At 49.3% G+C, this 18,239-nt stretch overlaps 1 protein-coding gene across 3 annotated transcripts in view; it reads left to right on the top strand.

Moving 5' to 3' along the window:
* LOC100119890 (homeobox protein abdominal-B) overlaps window positions 1–18,239 on the top strand; it is a 57,964-nt gene that overhangs the window by 5,165 nt on the left and 34,560 nt on the right. Inside the window, exon 2 of one of the 3 annotated variants that reach the window (XM_032599734.1) lies at window positions 11,882–12,133. Coding sequence is in view for 2 of the 3 variants with exons in the window: in XM_031928893.1 (XP_031784753.1) it covers window positions 11,771–12,133 (363 nt within the window). In the remaining variant the exon portion in view is untranslated. Of the gene's footprint in view, window positions 1–11,370; window positions 12,134–18,239 lie in introns of those variants that run through there. The other 2 variants (XM_031928893.1, XM_031928892.1) reach the window with 2 other exon arrangements.

The raw sequence follows: 18,239 nt of genomic DNA, 5'->3' as shown, positions 1-18,239 counted from the left end.
GAGAGAGGAGGAGAGCTCTCCCTTGACGCTTTTTGCGAAATTTATTGCGGCGATATATTCGCATCCATTAGATACCTTGCTTCTTTCTCGCTCGCTCGACTTCTCTCTTTCTCCCGCCGCGTTGGCCGGGTTCGCTTGTGGCTAAGTGCACTCTTTTACTCAAGATCCGGGGCGTCCCGCTCTCTCTCTCTCTCTCTCTCTCTCTGTCTCTGTCTCTCTCTCTCTCTCTCTCTCTCTCGCCTACGTGTACTGTACGTGTGGGTATAGCGCGCAGGCGAGAGGACGCTATAACTACATGCGGATGTGCGCTAAGCTTCCTTTTGCGCGAAGCCGCCGACGTTTCTTTTCCAGGCGCGCGATCCTCGGGAAACGATTGCCGTCGCTGCAGCGCTTATTTTGTTTTATTTTTCTCGCGAGAGCTTTCTGGAAACAAACGCCACTGCACTATATACTCTGCGCGCGGAGATTCTTGTCGACAGAAATTAGTCCGCCGCTTCGCTTTTAACGGCTGCGAACGTTATTCGCTGTTTGTCGAGTGATATTTTTTTTCTTGTATACCAACGCGACGAGCTGCATAGACACGCGGTGTAAAGAGGGCATGTGCGCAGCCGCGTATTGATTTGTTTCAGTGTCTAGCGGGCGAGCTTCGTGAATGATTTACGATTTTTATACGCGGAATCAGTGTTTACGCTTATCGCGCAAGGTGATTCGAGAAAAAGAGAGACAGCGAAAAAATATCGGCCTTGCTTCTACATATACGTATGAACAATTTTTTTATCCATAATTTAAGTTATTGTTTCTCCGCCGCATCGACGGGATAAATCAAAGCCCGCGGGCGATAAATTAGTTTGAAAGCAGGTGTTTATTTATTCGAGCGTTTAGCCGGCAGTTACAGCCCCGACGACTCGAGCCTCTCGCGCGTGTACGCGCGCTGTGGTCGTGTGTTCGAGAGAGAGAGAGAGAGAGAGAGAGAGAGAGACAGAGAGAAAATGCAAACTAATAAAAAATATACTAGCGTGTTCGTGGTAAATAGCCCGCGCACGGCAGCCGCAGTAGTATAATTTTTTCACACACACACGCGCACACACGGTCCAAATTACACACCGCTGTGTACAGGCGAGTCCGCGGCTTGCAAAACTTGGTTTATCGAGGCTGATACAAATCTTCGATTATGATATACACATTGTACGACTATTTTTTTCCGACGACAAAGTAGCCAACTCTAAGTACACATCGGCGCGCTTCAATTATCTTTTACGGCGACATTCCGCGAAACGACGTGTAAATTACGTACACGCCGGCTTACGCAACCCTCGAGTCTCATTGTAACAATCGTACATTTATACAAAAATACGGCGGCGATGGCAAAAACAAGGCGATTTTAACGGCGAAGCTGCGCATCGTTCGCGGAAAATAATCTGATCTTTGAGGAAACAAGCGTGTATAATGTTACTCGTAAATAATAAGCGCGGCGAGCAATTTTCCATAAATAAATGCCCCGGCGGCGTAACGGGCCGCAGCTCTCGGCGTTTATCTATTAAAATCTCCCTCGCATATATAATGTATTCCCGGCGCGATAAAACACATCGCTGATAAACGATTACAAAGAAGTTATTATTGGCTTTAAATTTATTCACGATCGTATATCACCTTTTACTTTCTTGCAATCTCATATACGCGCTGCAGCTCCTTGAGCCTTCAATGCTGTTACATCGAGATCTCTCCGCACTGCGGAGAAGAAAAAAAGGGGGGAACAAGAAAGAAAAACACAAGCGGCAATTGTGCATAAGAGAACAAAAAAAAAAAGAAATTTTTTCCCACTCGAGAGCAGACGGACATTTATTTCGGGGAAGGCGCGAGTAGCGCTGATCTTATACTCGACAACCAATCGAAACTAATGGCGAGAGCATTAGCGACGAATTGTCAGCGTTATACAGGCGATATAACGTTGAGAGACCATAAACTCCTCGTATGTAGCGTCGTTGCTTACATACGTATACGCGTACACACCTATGCGCCCCTTATATTCGCGGCGTCGCGCGTGTGTGCGCCGGTGCACACTCTACACATCGCAGCGAAGGTGTGCGAGTGAGTGTCGAGATGTGTGAGAGAGACAGAGAGCGGATGTAAAATTTTGCAGGTAGGCCGCCAACGCGTCATCGGTCACGCGGTGATACTTCCTCGTTTAATATACGCATATGATGGGATGCTTGCCGGCGCGATATGGCGCGATCGAATTTTTGCTCGCCGCAAGAGGATAAAGCTCTAAAGCTGATTAAGCGTTCGATATCGCGAAAAAACGGTCGTACGCGCGACGGTCTGTTGATTGACTAATGGTATGCGAGAGCATCGCAAAAACTGAGTGGACGTTTTTTTTTCGCGAATAAAATGGAGAAAAATAGAAGTGCGAGATGAAATATCCTCTCATAACTTAATCCTCGCGCGGCTAGCACCTAAATCCTGCTTGTTACGAGCAAAAGGAAAAACGCGAGGGCCGCGCGCGCATTTAGCTCATCCACAATAACTCAGCCTCCTAACAAACGGGACACGCTTTCCCCCCAGAGCTGCAGTGGCTATACCTCTAAAATATTGAAGCCGTAAAACTGCGCAGCCTCCAAAAATAATATTTCACACCGTTGGCGCACTCTTCTCCCTCAAATAGAATACACAATTTTCAATTTCTCGCCAGGCGTGTATTACCCGGCCCCGCGCGCGAGCAAAATGGACGACGCGAGTAGCAGTGCAGTGTCGCGGTGGGCATTATGCAGAGAGCGTCGCTGCGAAATTGAGAACTGGAAAGGCAGACCTTGTGTGGGTACGGAACAAGCGTACTGACAGCGCAATTTATCGTCGTCGGTGCGCGCGCACTGCGCAAAAAGACCGACGTCCTTCTTCTTCTTCTTCTGCTTCTTCTTCTCTTCTTCTTCTTCGACTGGTTCTTGTCTCTGTCTCTCGGTTGCGCGCGAGAGGGGAAGGTTTTAGATCCTATGCTCTCTCTCTCTCTCTCTCTCTCTCTCTCTCTCTCTCTCTCTCTCTCTCTCTCTCTCTCTCTCTCGGCTCGAGCACTATTCTATACGCGAGAGGTTAAAGCGCGAAAGAGCTAACGCATTCCACGCAGTGTGTGCGCCTTGACCGTTTCGATTTTTATACCTTCTGATAGGCGGCGCGCAGACGGTCTGGAAATGGCATCTCGATGTTTTCATAGCGGGTGATGTATATTTTTTGCTGTCGCCCGTGCGCGCCGTGGCTTTGGGAGAGATGTGCGCGGGATATATGGCCGCTTTTTCTCTGCAGCAGCGCGTAGTATCGACGCTTTTTTTACAAGCCCGACGACGCGAGAGATTCGAGGATAAATGGTGAAAATTGGCGGTTGGAAATAACGATCTGCGATTTTCGATTCAATTTTTGCATAGAAGCTCAACTTTTGATGCACGAAGGCGTAAAAGCACTCTCGAGCCGAAAGTAGAACGCCACCTTATTGATCTCTCCGACGGACTCGCCCGTACTCCAACCCCGAAACACCGCGGCGAAAAGCAGAAAAATATAGCTCTGAACTTTTCTTCGAGAGAAAAAATCCTCGACACGAATGGAAGCAACGGTATATACAGAACAACGCCGTACAGGGCCTCCGGCGCCGCGCGAGTGTTGTACGTGGTAGTTCTCTTTCCCAAAGTCTCTCTCTCTCTCTCGCTGAGCGGTGTGTAATATTTTTTGAAAGATTCCTTGGGAATTGAGAGCGGTCTCACGTGAGATCGCGGCGAGATTGCCGCCGAGGGAAAAAGGAGCAAGGAACTCTCACTCTCTCTCTCTCTCTCTCTCTCTCTCTCTCTCTCTCTTCGCGCAACGGCTGGCGGCGGTGGTCGAGGCCATTTGCCCTCCGCCAGGCGGTGGTGCGGCGGCGGTCGATACTGCGTCTCGGCACCGCCGTCGCTGCCGCGCAGTGTTGCCGGCAGGCTTCCTTGGAATTTGCACTTTTCCAGCGCCGAGCCCGAGATCTTTGACAACAGCGCGAGTTTCTTCCCTCTATTCGTGTGTATTTATGTGTGCACCATTTTGGAGGACGCTGCGGATGGTTAACGTCGCTTGAAACGCGAGACCCTTTTTTTCTGTATACACACGCATTAGGCTGTTGCACAATACAGGGAAATTTAAGGGTGCTCTCGACCTTGCGCTCGCACTCGTAAAGCGGACCAGTTTCGGAAATCAGGCTATATACAGCTGAGAGAGAAAAAAAATTGTAACGTGACGAATCCAAGGCGAGACATTAGCGTGCGGGGGCCGCCGTCGGTGTAAACAGAGAGTCGTATATAAGGGTTGCGAGCGCCTTGTGTTTTTGCATCGGCTCGAAAAGGGAAAGCGACGACGACGCGCGGAGATCACGAGGCCAGACTCTCCCGAGCTCTTCTCGGCGTCGTCGCTCGTTTATGGGCTTTCCTATGGGGGTCACGGCGCTGCTGCCGTGCTCCTCTCTCTCTCTCTCTCTCTCTCTCTCTCTCTCTCTCTCTCTCTCTCCGTGGCTTCGGATGCGCTCACCGGTGTCATATTAACGTTTTATTTTTATAGGCCAAGACGTTTATTTAAATGCGCGATAAAATTTACGAGATATGAGCTATAGTAGCACGGCGTACTTTTGTGTAGCTGCAGCGCGTCGGGCGCGTGTATAACGAGAGGGATTGACCCGCCGCTGCCGCACCGGGAAAGCCTCAATCACGCGAACGATTAAGTTTCATCGTTTGTGGAGCACGGCTTTTATACCGTTTCTAAACAATACACGGCGAACTCTCTCGGATGGATCCGTACCTTTTCCTTCGAATAATTACCATTCGACTCCCGAATCTCGCATAACGAGTCGCGCGTTTCTTCCCCGACCGTATGATGATAACTTTTATCCTTTAACGGTCCCTATTAACTCTCCCTAATTACACACGCGACTCCCGCAATAATCAAGGAAAAAATCGCCAGCCCAGAACGAGCGCAAAAACCGATAATGCCCACGATAATAACGAGAGAGAGAGGTAGAGCACGTCTCTCTGGCTAATTACGCGAAACTTCATCGTCAGCCGAAAAAAGTCAGCGGCTCGCAGCGGCACACATCTAGGATTACATAAGAAAGTGCGAGAAAATCGCGGCACGCGCTCGCTTGCTCGCGTTCATTCACTCTCAATTTCAATGTGTTTTTATTACGCCTCTTAAATTCGCATTTATGAGCTCTTACGTTCTCCCCCGCTCTACAGCGCCAGTAGCGGCGGCAGCACATCCATCCGCGTCCATCCACTCTCTCTTGAGAGAGAGAGAGAGAGAGAGAGAGAGAGAGAGAGAGAGAGTGCGAATGCGCTGCAGCGGTTGCCGTTTTACATCTCGCGTGTGTGTATGAGCGAGCCAGCGCGTTTAAGGGTGACCCGCAAGACAAATCGACGAAGTTATAAATATATGATCGACGAGCGAGCGATCTGATTCTTTTTTCCTTCTCCGTTGCGAGTATACCGAGTGAATATTCCGATGCCCCGTGTATAATGGGCCTATAAAAGCGGCTCTTAATGAATAATATCGCGATATTAACCGATGCTTGAGGAAATGATGTTGTGCTCGAGTTATCGTAAAGTTGAACGTACGCGTTATGATTTTATGTCATATTTCTCTAACTTTGTAAGCTTTATAGGACTGCCTGCGCCACTGTTGCTTGTTGCGGTGATTGATGCCGCGATTTTCTAGTACTTTATAAGAGGTTTATATCGGCGCTGTATAACTCTGCGCGGTGCGAGTTTACTTATTATGTCGAGTCGAATTTACTTATTATGACGACGTGTCGCTAACTTAATGCCTCCGTAAATCAGTTTAACTCGCGTTCTGCGACACTTTGGCTAATTAAAAGAAGCTTTGTTAAAAGCACGGTTCAAAATGTTCGCGTCCGTGACACTACACAATAGACGGTCTCCTCGCGAAACCACAACGAGCGCGAAACAGAGCGCGCGCGCGAGAGAGAGAGAGAGAGAGAGAGAGAGAGAGAGAGAGAGAGAGAGAGAGAGAGAGAAGAATAATAATACTTTGTTTCGACACCCATGGCGGCAGGTATATAGACATCTATTGTTGTCGTTTTATGCTTTCCTTCGGTCCCAAGGCGATGAATTTATTGCCCTGCAGTTTCAGAACTTTGTATCTGAAAAGCCGACTGACGAACGATGATCAGCGATAAGTTATGGCTTTACGAACCCACCGGACGTCGTCATTTATCCGCGGTGGCTGTCCATTTGCGCCTTAACTGCCTATAGATTACTCCCCTATAAAATAATAAACATAAAATACATTGTAGACCCGCGAGCGAGCGAGAGCCTTTGATTCCGCAAGTGCAGCCGCGGCTCCTATATAGCATACACGTATATCTTTGCGTGCGCGCACTGCAATCATCAATTTTCGATCGAAGGTCGGCGCTGCACAAGTATCGAGAGCGAGATTTTCAGGAGGGAAAAATGCTCCCGTAATTAATGGCCGCAGCGGTGCGTCGTTATTTACACCCGGATCGCGCTGGAGAATTTTTGCTGATTCTCGGTATAAACGATTCCAATACGCATCCATACGTGGAACATAGAACTCGCGGGAAATAAATCTCAATCATCGATGAATTCCTAATGCCGCAGCGCATAACTTGTATAATATTTTTTATAGCCAGCTATCCGCTCGAGAGATTGATTTACAAGCCTTATATCCTACAATTAATGCTCGCAATCTTCCTACACACACGAGCAAAAACGCGCGCGTTTGTACGTCCACGGCCGCGAGTATATCGAAACCGTTAAGCCTCTCTCGCTCGCGCGCGCGCGCACTCGCCGCGATCGAAGAAGGGAAAGCAGCGGCAGCAGCGGCAGCAGCGTCGAGGAGCACGAGAAAAAAAAATAAAATTCAAGGCAATCGAGAGACGAAAGAAAGGAGAGAGAGAGAAAAAAAAAAGTGCGCTCAGAAAAGACATAAATTTTCGTATATGCGCGCACGAGTTGTTGCGTTACGCCGACCGCACGTCCGAAGTAATGAAGACGAGGCTACCTCTCGGTCGCGTAGCCGTATTATTATTAAAGCACGCGCGGCTACGGCGGCGGCGGCCATGACGAGAAAAAGGCTACTTCGGGGGAGAGAGAGAGAGAGAGAGAGAGAGAGGCACGACGCACCAATTAAGATATCGACGTGGGCCGACGAGAGAGCGGGGCCAATGGACGAATCCATGCTGGACGTGTTCTCACCCCTCTCTACACACATATATAGAATACGCTGTATCGGCTTTTAGCATTTTAATTGAGCATAATTCTTCAAAATGCTAATGCGCGGCCTGAGAGACTGAGTGGCGATAAAGAACTTTTTGATACGCAGCCGCGACGACGATCGTGTCTTTCTCCCCGTGGAGAGCTTAGAGCTGGAAGACAGCTCAATAAATTCCGGGATGCTTTCACAATATGGCCATAACTCAAAGGGTCGCGAGCCGCTGACTAAGTGGAAAAATTGACCGAAACCGCTCGTGTGTCTCGTCATCGAAAATACTATCGTTCCATTAACCGAGAGAGCTTTCATCATCATATTCCTGAAAATAATCTTTTTCCAAAACATCGATTTTTTCGTACAAGAATACACGCGCCCTTGCGCGCACAGAAATCGCGCAGCGGTGTATAATGCGAATTATCGATAATTTATAGTTGCCTTTTATATCGGCCTCTGCGCGTCGTATAGCCGCGCGAGCGAGAGTAATTTCAGTAATGGCTTTCCCTGGTAAGAATTTTCTATTCCGAGCGTTTCACCTATAAGAAAGAAAGCGGCTCTGGCATCAGCGGCGGAAAAAACGACGGAGAAAAGAAGAAGAAGAAGAGGAAGAGGCGGAGGGAAAAAAAAGAGTTGATACCAGGAGCTCGGAGAGCCACCCGTTTTTGCGCGCCTGCGCAGGCCTGAGTAATTGCGAAAGTACATCGAAGGGGTAGCTCCCGGAACAATGTAGAAAAAGGCTCTGCGCAGCCAGTCTCTTTCTCTTCCTCTTCTCTCTCTCTCTCTCTCTAGCTGATCGTTTAAAGAGGAAGTATATAAAGTCGTCGACCATTTTTTCTTCCTCTATTCGACAGTTATATCCATCGGGTTGAAAACAAAAGCACCTTTTTATTTCACTTTCTCGAATGGTTCGATGGCTATCCGGTTCTCGAACCCATCGATTCGAAGGCTCGGATTCACGCGCGCCGATTGAAACGATTATCTTTTCTAGGCTGCGTGCTGCAATTTTCTCCCATAAAAAAGAAGTCTCTCTCGCGCTAATATAGTTGTATTACGTAAGTTTAATTGCGCGGCTTGATCGCCGGTTCTGCGCTCTGAGTAAATAATACTCGCGAGAGAGCAAAATTTAACGGCGGAGCTGCGCCAATAACGCGCGGACAAAACATTGCTTGTGTATCTCGTGATAATAATCGGGTTGGCGTTAAACTTGAGCAACGTTATTATACGCCGCACTTGCGTAACGCGAGGCGGTAGCTGATTATCATAATGACAGGAAAAAGCTCTGAAAATCGCTCTTCATTACACAGCATTTTGTATATTATGTACCATCGATGATCAGCTCTGACTCACGCCTCGAAGCGAATGTTTCCCGCTCTCAAGCACAAAGGGCGAATCGAACCGATACGTTATGCTCCTCGACTCGTAAAAAAGAGACGAAATCATAACAACTATATATCCAAGATTTACCGAGCCTCCGCACTATGCGCGCTTAATAATCCATGGCATAATGCTTCCATCCTGAGCCGGAATTAGTTTCTCCGCGAAAGCTCTCACTATACAGCATCGAGGGTGAGGTTAGATCATCCTTAGCTCAGCACCCCGGCAGTGAGTCAGATCAGTGCAGAGGATCGGGGGGAGTATACAGCGCCGATTCGTTACGAGCCCCCATACCGAGAGAGAGAGAGAGAGAGAGAGAACGTCTTCCGGTATGCGCAGTCTTATCCGCGGGGCCCAGAAGCCCGGCGTAGTCTGGGCGCGCGCGCGCGCGCGAGCAAGGCGTATTATAATATTTACGCGCGACCGTAAATCAGAGCCTCTCTCCGTCCGTGCGCGCAGTATGTACACACGCGCTGCTCTCGGGGATGATGAGAAAAATGCCGCACGAGGACCAACCGAACGAGCTTCCGGAGTAGGTCTGCGGTGTTTTGGGGTGTGGCGTGATCGCTATGCGTGTGTGAAAAGTCTACAGGAGTATATATAGGGCTGCAAAATGGCCCCTTTTTCATGATATTAGCGGCTGGCGTTGATTAATCTCGTCGCAGAGAGTGTGTTTGGGGCTGCTGCCATGAGCGAAGTAATAATAAATCCGCGGGTGATTTAGAGACTTATACTTATATATATTATACGACTGCGGCGATGGCGAATTAGATTAATAATGGCGGAGTGTGGCGTATGCAGGAGAGAGAGAGGGAGGGAGAGACTTTATGGCGGAGAGGGAAATTTTCATTTATCTCGGGAGAATGCGCGGGCTGCGCAAATATCTAACGAATTTCCCTGATTAAAGCTGACGCAGGGGCCGCGCGAGGAAAACAAAAATTTCACGAGTGCTGCAGACTGTAAACTGAAATTAAATTCTTTGAAAATCATCATCGTTATTTTTCAAGCGTACACATCATTACCGCGCAAATGAAACCATCGCGACAAAAACCCTCAGCTCTTTGAATATTTACAGCCGCGAGCGAATCTCCGCGTAGACTCATCGGTCACAGTCTCCGCGCACTGCTCAGACGCTATCAGAGAAAACACTGTAGCGACGGCGGCAGAGGCGCGAAGGTAATACTTTTCCGCGAATAATCTCTGAACTCGCTCCATCATCGGAGCGCAGCGAACTGTATATACGTCTCCCACGTGAGCAACAACAACGGCGGCGGCGGTATCTCCGAGCGGCAGAAATGAAAGGTCCCTAGCTCTCTCGCGCATTGTGCGCAGCCAACTGTGTACGTGTACACGGGCATAAAGAAGAAGTGCAGAGCACGAGCTCTAAACGTTTCCAGGAGGTGCGCCTTTTCCCTCTTCCTCTCCGACGATCGATGCCAGGCCGCGCCGCGGCTCTCTCTCTCTCTCTCTCTCTCTCACTCCATAGGTATAGATATACACGCTGCCGCAGTCCTGCGGCTTTGTCTTTCGCGACCGCTTGCAGCTTTTGCGGCTTCAAAAGCAATGGCTATTGAAATAAAAGTGCGCGCGGAGCTGTCTGTCCTTCTCGGCCGTAGTGACTCAATCTTCCAGAGAGCCAGCCTCCTTTCTCGCGCGAGCGAGCCAACCTCAGCGAGAGCTGATGGCGGATTCTCTTTTTTGCGCTGCACGGGCTATATAGCTATACGTCTTTTTGTCCGCGCGCGGCTGTAGGACTGTGTCTCTCGGGAGATCCTAGAGCTGCGAGAGAGCGAGCAATTTGCGGTTAAAAGAGTCATTGATCCGTGATGCGGACGCGCGCAGTGCGGTGTATATAGGGGCCGTACGAAGAAAATGGTTTTCTTAGGCCAGGGAAACCGAGGATTTTAAGTGTTGGAAGTGCCATTGTCGTCGGGTTGCCTCGGACATAATTATGACGATTAGAAAAAAAGCTTGATGGAGAGATAAAAGTTTATGGACGCGATGCCGGAACGCGCAACAATGGCTTTTTGCGCTGCGCGCGCGCGCGGCCGACTATAACTTTATTCGCGCGCGAGGTTGCAGCTTTGTCGGGTGTAGCAAAAATTGTCGTTTTGAAGTAGTTTTCTTAATCACAATCCCCTATCTTTGCCAGTCAGAACCTACGGATGACAAATCTGTCCTCATTGCTCCCAGTTACCGATTCCTCACGCTATCGGCTATTCTTTTCCCCGCGAGTATACCGATCACCGAGAGATCCCGCCCCTCCGCATCGTCATCATCACGTCTCGCGAACAAAGTAAAAGAGCGCAGCCGGTCGCGCTCCGAAAAGAGGATCGGCGGCAGGTGCTCAGAGCGTACAGCGTAGAATCTTGCGCTCCTTTTTACCCGGCTACTCTTTCGCGAGCATATAGCCGCCTGATTGGCCAACAGCAGCAACTCTTTTCTCTCTCTCTCTCTCTCTCTCTCTCTCGCATCCTCTCCGTCCCTCTCGAGTAGCCGCAAGTCCCGTTGCCGCGCTCGGTACCAACCTACCGACCTTACGCTCTGCCGCCGCGCCATCGTTTTCTGCTGCCGCTGTATACAGTCGCCGCTCTCGCACGCTACCAGCAGCAGCGGCAGCGTGTATTTCTGGTTTCGCCGCTTCTCTCTCTCTCTCTCTCTCTCTCTCTCTCTCTCTCTCTCTCTCTCTCCCACTCTCTCGTTCGCGAGTAGCAGCAGCAGCGACGGCGACTTATACTACTACGACGCGTTTAGCGAGTCGCGAGCTCGGCTGTGTGGTAGCGCGAGCGCGTGTTGTGTGCACCAGTTGTTCGAGCGGCTTTACGGCTCGGCTCTCTCTCGCGCGCCGCCAGTACGCTTCTTACCGACCGCCAGAGTGATCGATCGCTCGATTTTCTTGCCGCTTGCCGGGGAATAACCCACGCCTTCTTCTTGTTCTTACTCCTCGGCTCTTCTTCGCGCGAAACGGCTTCCCTGTACCTCTCTCTCTCTCTCTCTCTCTCTCTCTCTCTCTCTCTCTCTCTCTCTCTCTCTCTCTCTCTCTCTCTCTCTCTCTCTTGTACACATCGCGAGCACGTGTGCTTACAAATATCCAAGCAGACATAGCCCACTGAGAAAGAGGCCAATATAATGACAGAGTGCAGTGCGCCCGATGTTCGCGTCAATGTGCACGAGCAGTAGCGGCAGTGCGGCTGCAGCGAACAGTGCGGAAAAAGAAGCTCTAGCCCAGCGTGGACTCACGCCGACGACTTGGCTGTTTCAGCTGCGGCCGAGCGGCCGGCCGGCATGGACTAGCCGTCGTCCAAGGCTCAACGGTCCTCGCCGTCCTCGAGTAGGATCCATCGTCGCCAAGTCAGCGAGCTGCCGATCCGCCACGTATCGGCCGATAAGGGGAGCCTCGCTCGAGAAAGCCAGCAGTACCTGCAGGAGAACGAAGGTAGAACGACCTCGCGCCGCCGTTCGCGAGCCGCAGCGACCTCTGCGCCGTTCTAGACGACGCCATTACAGCCGCAAGGTGAGTACTCGTTTGCTGCATGCGTGCGACTGCTGGCCGTCTGTGTGTGTGTGCGTGTGCTTGGATGTATGTTCGACGCGCGACGATGCTCTTTTCCGAGCAAGTAGGCCATTGTTCCCTTTTTCGGCGATGTGACGACGCGGGATCGGGCTCTTAAGACTCGACTTACAGTATGCGCTTGTTTTGGCGAGCAAAGGAGGGATTTCATGAAAAACGCTGGAATAATTTTGCATGTTTGAATATCAAAGGATGCTAATCGCTCGTAGTCGTGCATGCGTGAGAAAAGATCGTAAATCGAGCATTGTATCGAATCGAACTGATTTTTCCCTCGATATTCTTAATACCCACCGAAGCTTGCATCATCCCGACGCGGATTCATCGATCTACACTGCATAAAAGAAAAAATTTACGCAAAGCAGCAAAGACCGAAACACCGAAAAAGTTTCTCGTGGCCTCGAAATGACAGGGCGGGAATATCATGCGCGCGGCTGCAGTTTCGTGACGAAGAAACGCGTAAACGGTGTTTTTGTTAAAATTACAGACTGGCAATAGCGCGAATGCATACATACACGACTGCGGGGTAATAAAAACCGTGCGAACGTCGGTAGGCGGGCTTTTTCGTCGAAGCTCATCGACCATTTTTCAACCTAACGTCTCCCTGTACTCGAAAATATTCAGATTCATACCTTAACTTTTTAATTTGGAAACGCCGAATAATCACGTGCAACCGCGTAAAAACGCGAGGACTATCATTCGTAAGTATGACATATAAATATGGAAGTAAAACCGCATAGGCGTGAATATACATCCAGCGGATTTGCTCGTGTCACAACGATGGCCGAAGTTCTTGAAAATATGGCTGTCATTGTTTGTAATTCTCGTAAGGATAATTGGAATTTTATGCCCTTGCCACTACTTTCAGCAGCGCGTGCGCGCGGTTACGAGCAAATACCGGATGATTGTTCAAAGAGTCGTAACACGGCAGTTTCGGAAAATTAGTTTGTTTCTTTGTAGTGTACACAAGTGAAACTTGTCGCGCGTTATGTATGGGGGAAAAAATAACGCGACACGTTAGCGAGAAGGAAAAAATTAATTTTCTCAACAATATTACACAGCGCGTTAAGCAGAATCTGTGTCGCTAATTTCGCGTTAGTCTGCGCAGCTCGTTGGCCGCGCTTCCGACGGCGGCTTGTGTATTCGTGACTCCGAAGTTATACGACTCTGTTGCGTTACGTGCTTTTGATAACAGCTTTTCGACTTATCTGCACTTGCGGCTGCAGCAACTGCTGCAGAACGAAGAACCTTTCTTCGACGTTATAAACTACAGTCTGCTTATTTGCGATATTTTACTTTTCGAGAGAGCGACGACTTCGAGATCGAGATTCAATTTTTTGAAGAATTAAAGCATTAAAATTTGAAGAAAAAATTTAATTTCAATAAATTTTGTTTTCGCGCGTAAACAAGCTGCTAATAACGAGCTAATATAATAGTGGTATTTACGGCGCGAGGCTTTAATACGACGAGAATTGACTTTTTACTTGTTAGGGCAATAACGTTCTCGTTCATTGCAATATATAAATTTTTATTGAGAGCGTTACTTTGCATTTTCGAGTAGCGATAAAAGAATGCATTACAATACAACCCAAAGAAATTCGATCGCGTCCGTCTGTGCCTCGCGAATACAGAGACGCTTCTTTAATCGGCCTATAAAAATATCGCGTTTTTTGCAGTAGTAATAGATGGAAATGGGCAGACATTGGATTTAGTCTCGATTTCTTTTCTTCGCGGGTATATAATATATAATACCGCGCCGACATTCATCCTTCAGGCTCGCTTACGCGACCGATAAATCATCTTCGCGTGACTTTTATACATATTCTAAATTATAAATAATACGCGGTGGCAGCCGGTATATTTGCATATACATTTTTCACCTTAATTCTGCGTTACTTTTTCCCGCGCGTGATTTACCGTAACGCGCGCTCGCGGAATTGCATTATTATTTCTGGAACATTACAACAACGCTCTCCCGTAAAACCCAATATCATACTCTATAGACATATTGTATAATGTACGCACTATATCCCATATTTCTTCCGTCGCTCTCTCTCTCTCGACCCTCGTCCAAGAACTCAATCACACGCACGGGGGAGGTTTCTATGCCGAAATTCAGCGCACACATGGCGACACCCCCGCGAATAAAAGCAAACCGGAATAATTACGCGCGGGCGCACGGTGTGTGTGTGTGTACAGCAACACCGTGCGGGATCTTCATTAGGCTCTCGGAATTCCGAACACGGTCCGGCCGTATCCATTAACGAAGGCGCGCCCAGCGCTGCGTATATGTATGTGAATGTACGTATAATACACACGCACACACATGAGCGAGAGATCGCGGAGAGAGAGAGAGAGAGAGAGAGAGAGAGAGAGAGAGAGAGAGAGAGAGAGAGAGAGAGAGAGAGAGAGAGAGAGAGAAAAGGCGCCCACCGCGACGGCGGCGGTGCAGGCTGGAATTACAAACGCATGTAGTTCGTTTGGAGGCCGTAGTTTTATGGGCATTCTATATACCTCTCTGCCTCGACTCGCTGCCGCACATCTACATAGGTATATATGCGTATACGTGTGCAGTGTGTACGCGCAGCGCACGTTCGGCATTATTTAGCTCGCTCTCGCGTATATTCGCGCGCATTCCACTTTCCGCGCGCATCTCTCCCTCTCGCTCGCATGTACGCTGCAGAACGTGCGCGCGTGTGCGTGTATAAAACAACGACTCCTCTATCTAAATTATACCGCGGACGCTGATTATACACGAGCGCACGGCGTGTAATTCCGCGCGCTCTGCACCTGTGGGTTATTCTGGTGCGGCTACTTTCCGCGTGCTCGCGAGATTTTCTCCGTCGTCGTTTTGGGGCCGCCTCGCGGGATGTGTCGCTTCCAACTAAGAAGCTTGTCGTGCGCGAGTAGGGGCACTGCCGTGTAGCTCGTTATGGCCGTTAAAAGGACATTTTATGTCGCCGAGAGTATAGGATCGGCTTTGGATTTTTTACCTAAATCTAGTTGAGGCGCCGCCGTGGAAGTAGACGAGCTTCTGAACTTTGTGAGAGCCTTTGATATCGCGTTATTAATCGTAGCCGGACTCTCTGTTTATGAAATAGCTGAGCACTATAGTGATCCCATTTCTCAAAAGAGAAAAAAAGCCTTTGATCTCGCGACTCCACGAGGAGAATAGCACTGCGTGCTTATTTTCCCGAAAGCCCCGCGTTCGCATCGCAAATCAGGCCGTCGGCCCCGCGCTCTCCCGGCTCTTCTTAATTACAAGCGCAACCGTTCCCCCTGAGTTTCCATTATCTCTCCCGGCGAGCGCTGCACGCGCATATACACCTCTCTCTGTGCTCGCGTTCATGTACACGCACACCACTATACTCCGCTCTCTCTCTCTCCCTCTTGCAATATCGTCCGTCTGGGTTTCTCCTCTCCGGCGTATCTCCGTCCTCCATTCCTGCGGAGCCGGAATGCCTCGTCGCACACACAAGCACACACAAGCACACAGGCCTACTGCGTTCAAGGCGAACTAAATAAAATTCGAAATTTATGGAAAAGCGGGACAGGTTCTCGCCGCCGCCTGCGGACCGAGATAGGGGAGTTATATCGAGGAGGAGGGGGGAGTATAAGCTGCGTGGGAGGTGTTCGGGCGACAACGACGACGACGGGGATTTACGTACGTGTCTGCGCGAAGATCTCTCGGGCCGGGAGATCGCGTCGGGGGAAAAGAAATGGAACTAAAGTGTTGAGCAACGGAACATTTTTGGCATGTTTATGAGCTTTGTTATTGTGCAGAGCGCGAGTATGAATAGAATGCGTGTGTGTATATTCCTACACGCCGGTTGGTTCACTCGCTTTTGCCTTGTTTTCGGGAGAGAAGCTCACGATTGGACGTGAGAAAGCGAATAGAATTTCGGGCTGAATCTGAGAGCAAACAAATTATGCTTTTTATCGCCGTATTATAACCTCTCGCTTGGCAGAGACTTTGTAGCGTTTTCAGCTTCTTATATACCAGCTTGGATCATTATTAGGTATATACTTGCAACGGGTGTGTTTTGAAATTTATCGCGAGGGAGCTCAGGTGGCTCGTCTGAAAAATTTACAATCGTGTCCTATTCCTCGAATAATTACCGACCGAGAGCTGGCGTCACGGGATTTTCTCGCCCGTAGCTGTACGTTCAGGTGCCAAGTTGAGCGGTATCTCGCGAGGCTAATCTGACGTTTTGACTGCGCCTTTATGTGCTGCACCGGCGGGGTATTTATTCCTGTACTCCGAGCTCGAGCGCAAAAGAAAATTTTGACTCGCGCTCTCGGGCCTCTTGCATTACGCCAGCCCGAGAGCGAGCATCGAGATCCCGAGCGCGTAAAACGACATTTCGAATCACGATTCCGCATAAATTCCGCCCGGGAGTCACGAGCGCTGCACTTGTCACGTCGGTTTTTGCACGAATGCGAGCGAAAAAAAAACACTTTTTTTCCCCCTAAAGGAGGTCGCGCAGGGATGACAGTAATAACAGGTGTGCATACAGGGGCAGGATCGATCCGTTGTCATTTAGGCATTACACACACGCGCGCGTATAGATGCATCGACGGGAAGGTGCCCTCCCATATACAACAGTGTATACATATAGCTGGAAATGAGTCCGCGAGCTCGTAAAAATCCTCCGAAACGCAGGCAATTTCCGAGAGAGAGAAGTTTTGCCCGCAACTTTCTCAGACTCTGGCGCACGAGAGAGAGAGAGAGCGAGTGCATACAGCGCCGTTGGGAAAATACTACGGCTCGGGCTTTTTTGCCCATACATAGGCCCTATACCGCAGCATACATGCGCACGCTCGCGGCCACTTTTTTTTTCTTGCTTCGTACCGTTGCGCGCACGTATACGGCAGCCGTGTGCCCGCGCGTGTATCGATTATGCAGCTGCCTTGGAGTAGCTCCGAGGATCGATAATCGCCGATAGGCGATTTTTTACCGCGCGATGGAATATGCTGTCGAAAAAAAAGTGCGTATAGCTTCGTATATTGCGTCGTTCAAGGCTGGAATGGATTGATGCAGCTTCCGACAGACATATCAGCTATATACGAAATCTCGGGGAGAGCAAACGGCGCAGAAAAAAAGGTATAGCTCGTCTAGGAGAGCGTTTAGGACCATCATCACGGCACTCCTCGCCGAGCGGCTTTAAGAGCAATTAAGCAGGCTGTATCGGGGAACGTCGTCGCGAGTATACGCGCTACATCTCAGCGATCTTTCCGTATATACACTGCATGCTGCAGCTAGGCAGAGGGAAAATAAATATTTCCCACGAAGAGCCGGAGATTCGCGGCCGCGCTCAGCTACAAGTAGGCAATCATTATTCCTCGTAAACTTCAAGAGGCGCACTTTTACTACTACTATACTACTGCTGCACTCTGTGCGCGCGAGGAAGCTGACCCGGTTCTATCCGCGTGCTGCGCACGGTAGCCGCGCTCGCGCACGTTTTGAAAGTCACTGACACTCGCCGCGGATTTTTCGAAGCGTGCCTTGCACTACTACGACTCTGTATACACGGGCTTTTTTGCGCGCGAGAGTATTTTTCAGAGGTGCAATCAAAGCTGATCCGCCGCGCGGCGGCGGGATATTTTTATTTTTCTCGAGGAGATCGAAGAGTGCGAATCACGTGTGAGACGCGGGTATACAGGGGCTTTTTCTCTTCGTTGGTGTCTGTAGCGGTCGATGTCAATGTTTACACTTTCTCTAAATATCGCTCGTAAATATTTTAACGGCTTCGGAGTCATTTTGGATTGTTTAAAATTCTAGCGGGCTTCTCGTCGTCGTGTGTATATGATATACAGTTAGAGGTAGTTTCGAGCTCGCAAGTAGCAATTTTATAAATCATTATCGCCATCGACAATTTGGTAATAGGAAATAATGATGATTATTTTAAACGTATAGTTTTGCGCATAATTTGCGACTGTTTCTTGTTCGCGCGTTACGCAAATCGCATTAGCCTTTTTCACCTTGGTGCTAATCGTGCACCTGTACAACTACACGGATTGAATATTTGAATTAAGTATAATCGAGAGTGGA

Source organism: Nasonia vitripennis, chromosome 4 (genome assembly GCF_009193385.2).
Source record: "Nasonia vitripennis strain AsymCx chromosome 4, Nvit_psr_1.1, whole genome shotgun sequence".
Lineage (NCBI taxonomy): Eukaryota > Metazoa > Arthropoda > Insecta > Hymenoptera > Pteromalidae > Nasonia > Nasonia vitripennis.
The sequence above is the reverse complement of the archived record's forward strand: the minus strand, read 5'-3'. Positions and strand labels throughout refer to the sequence as shown.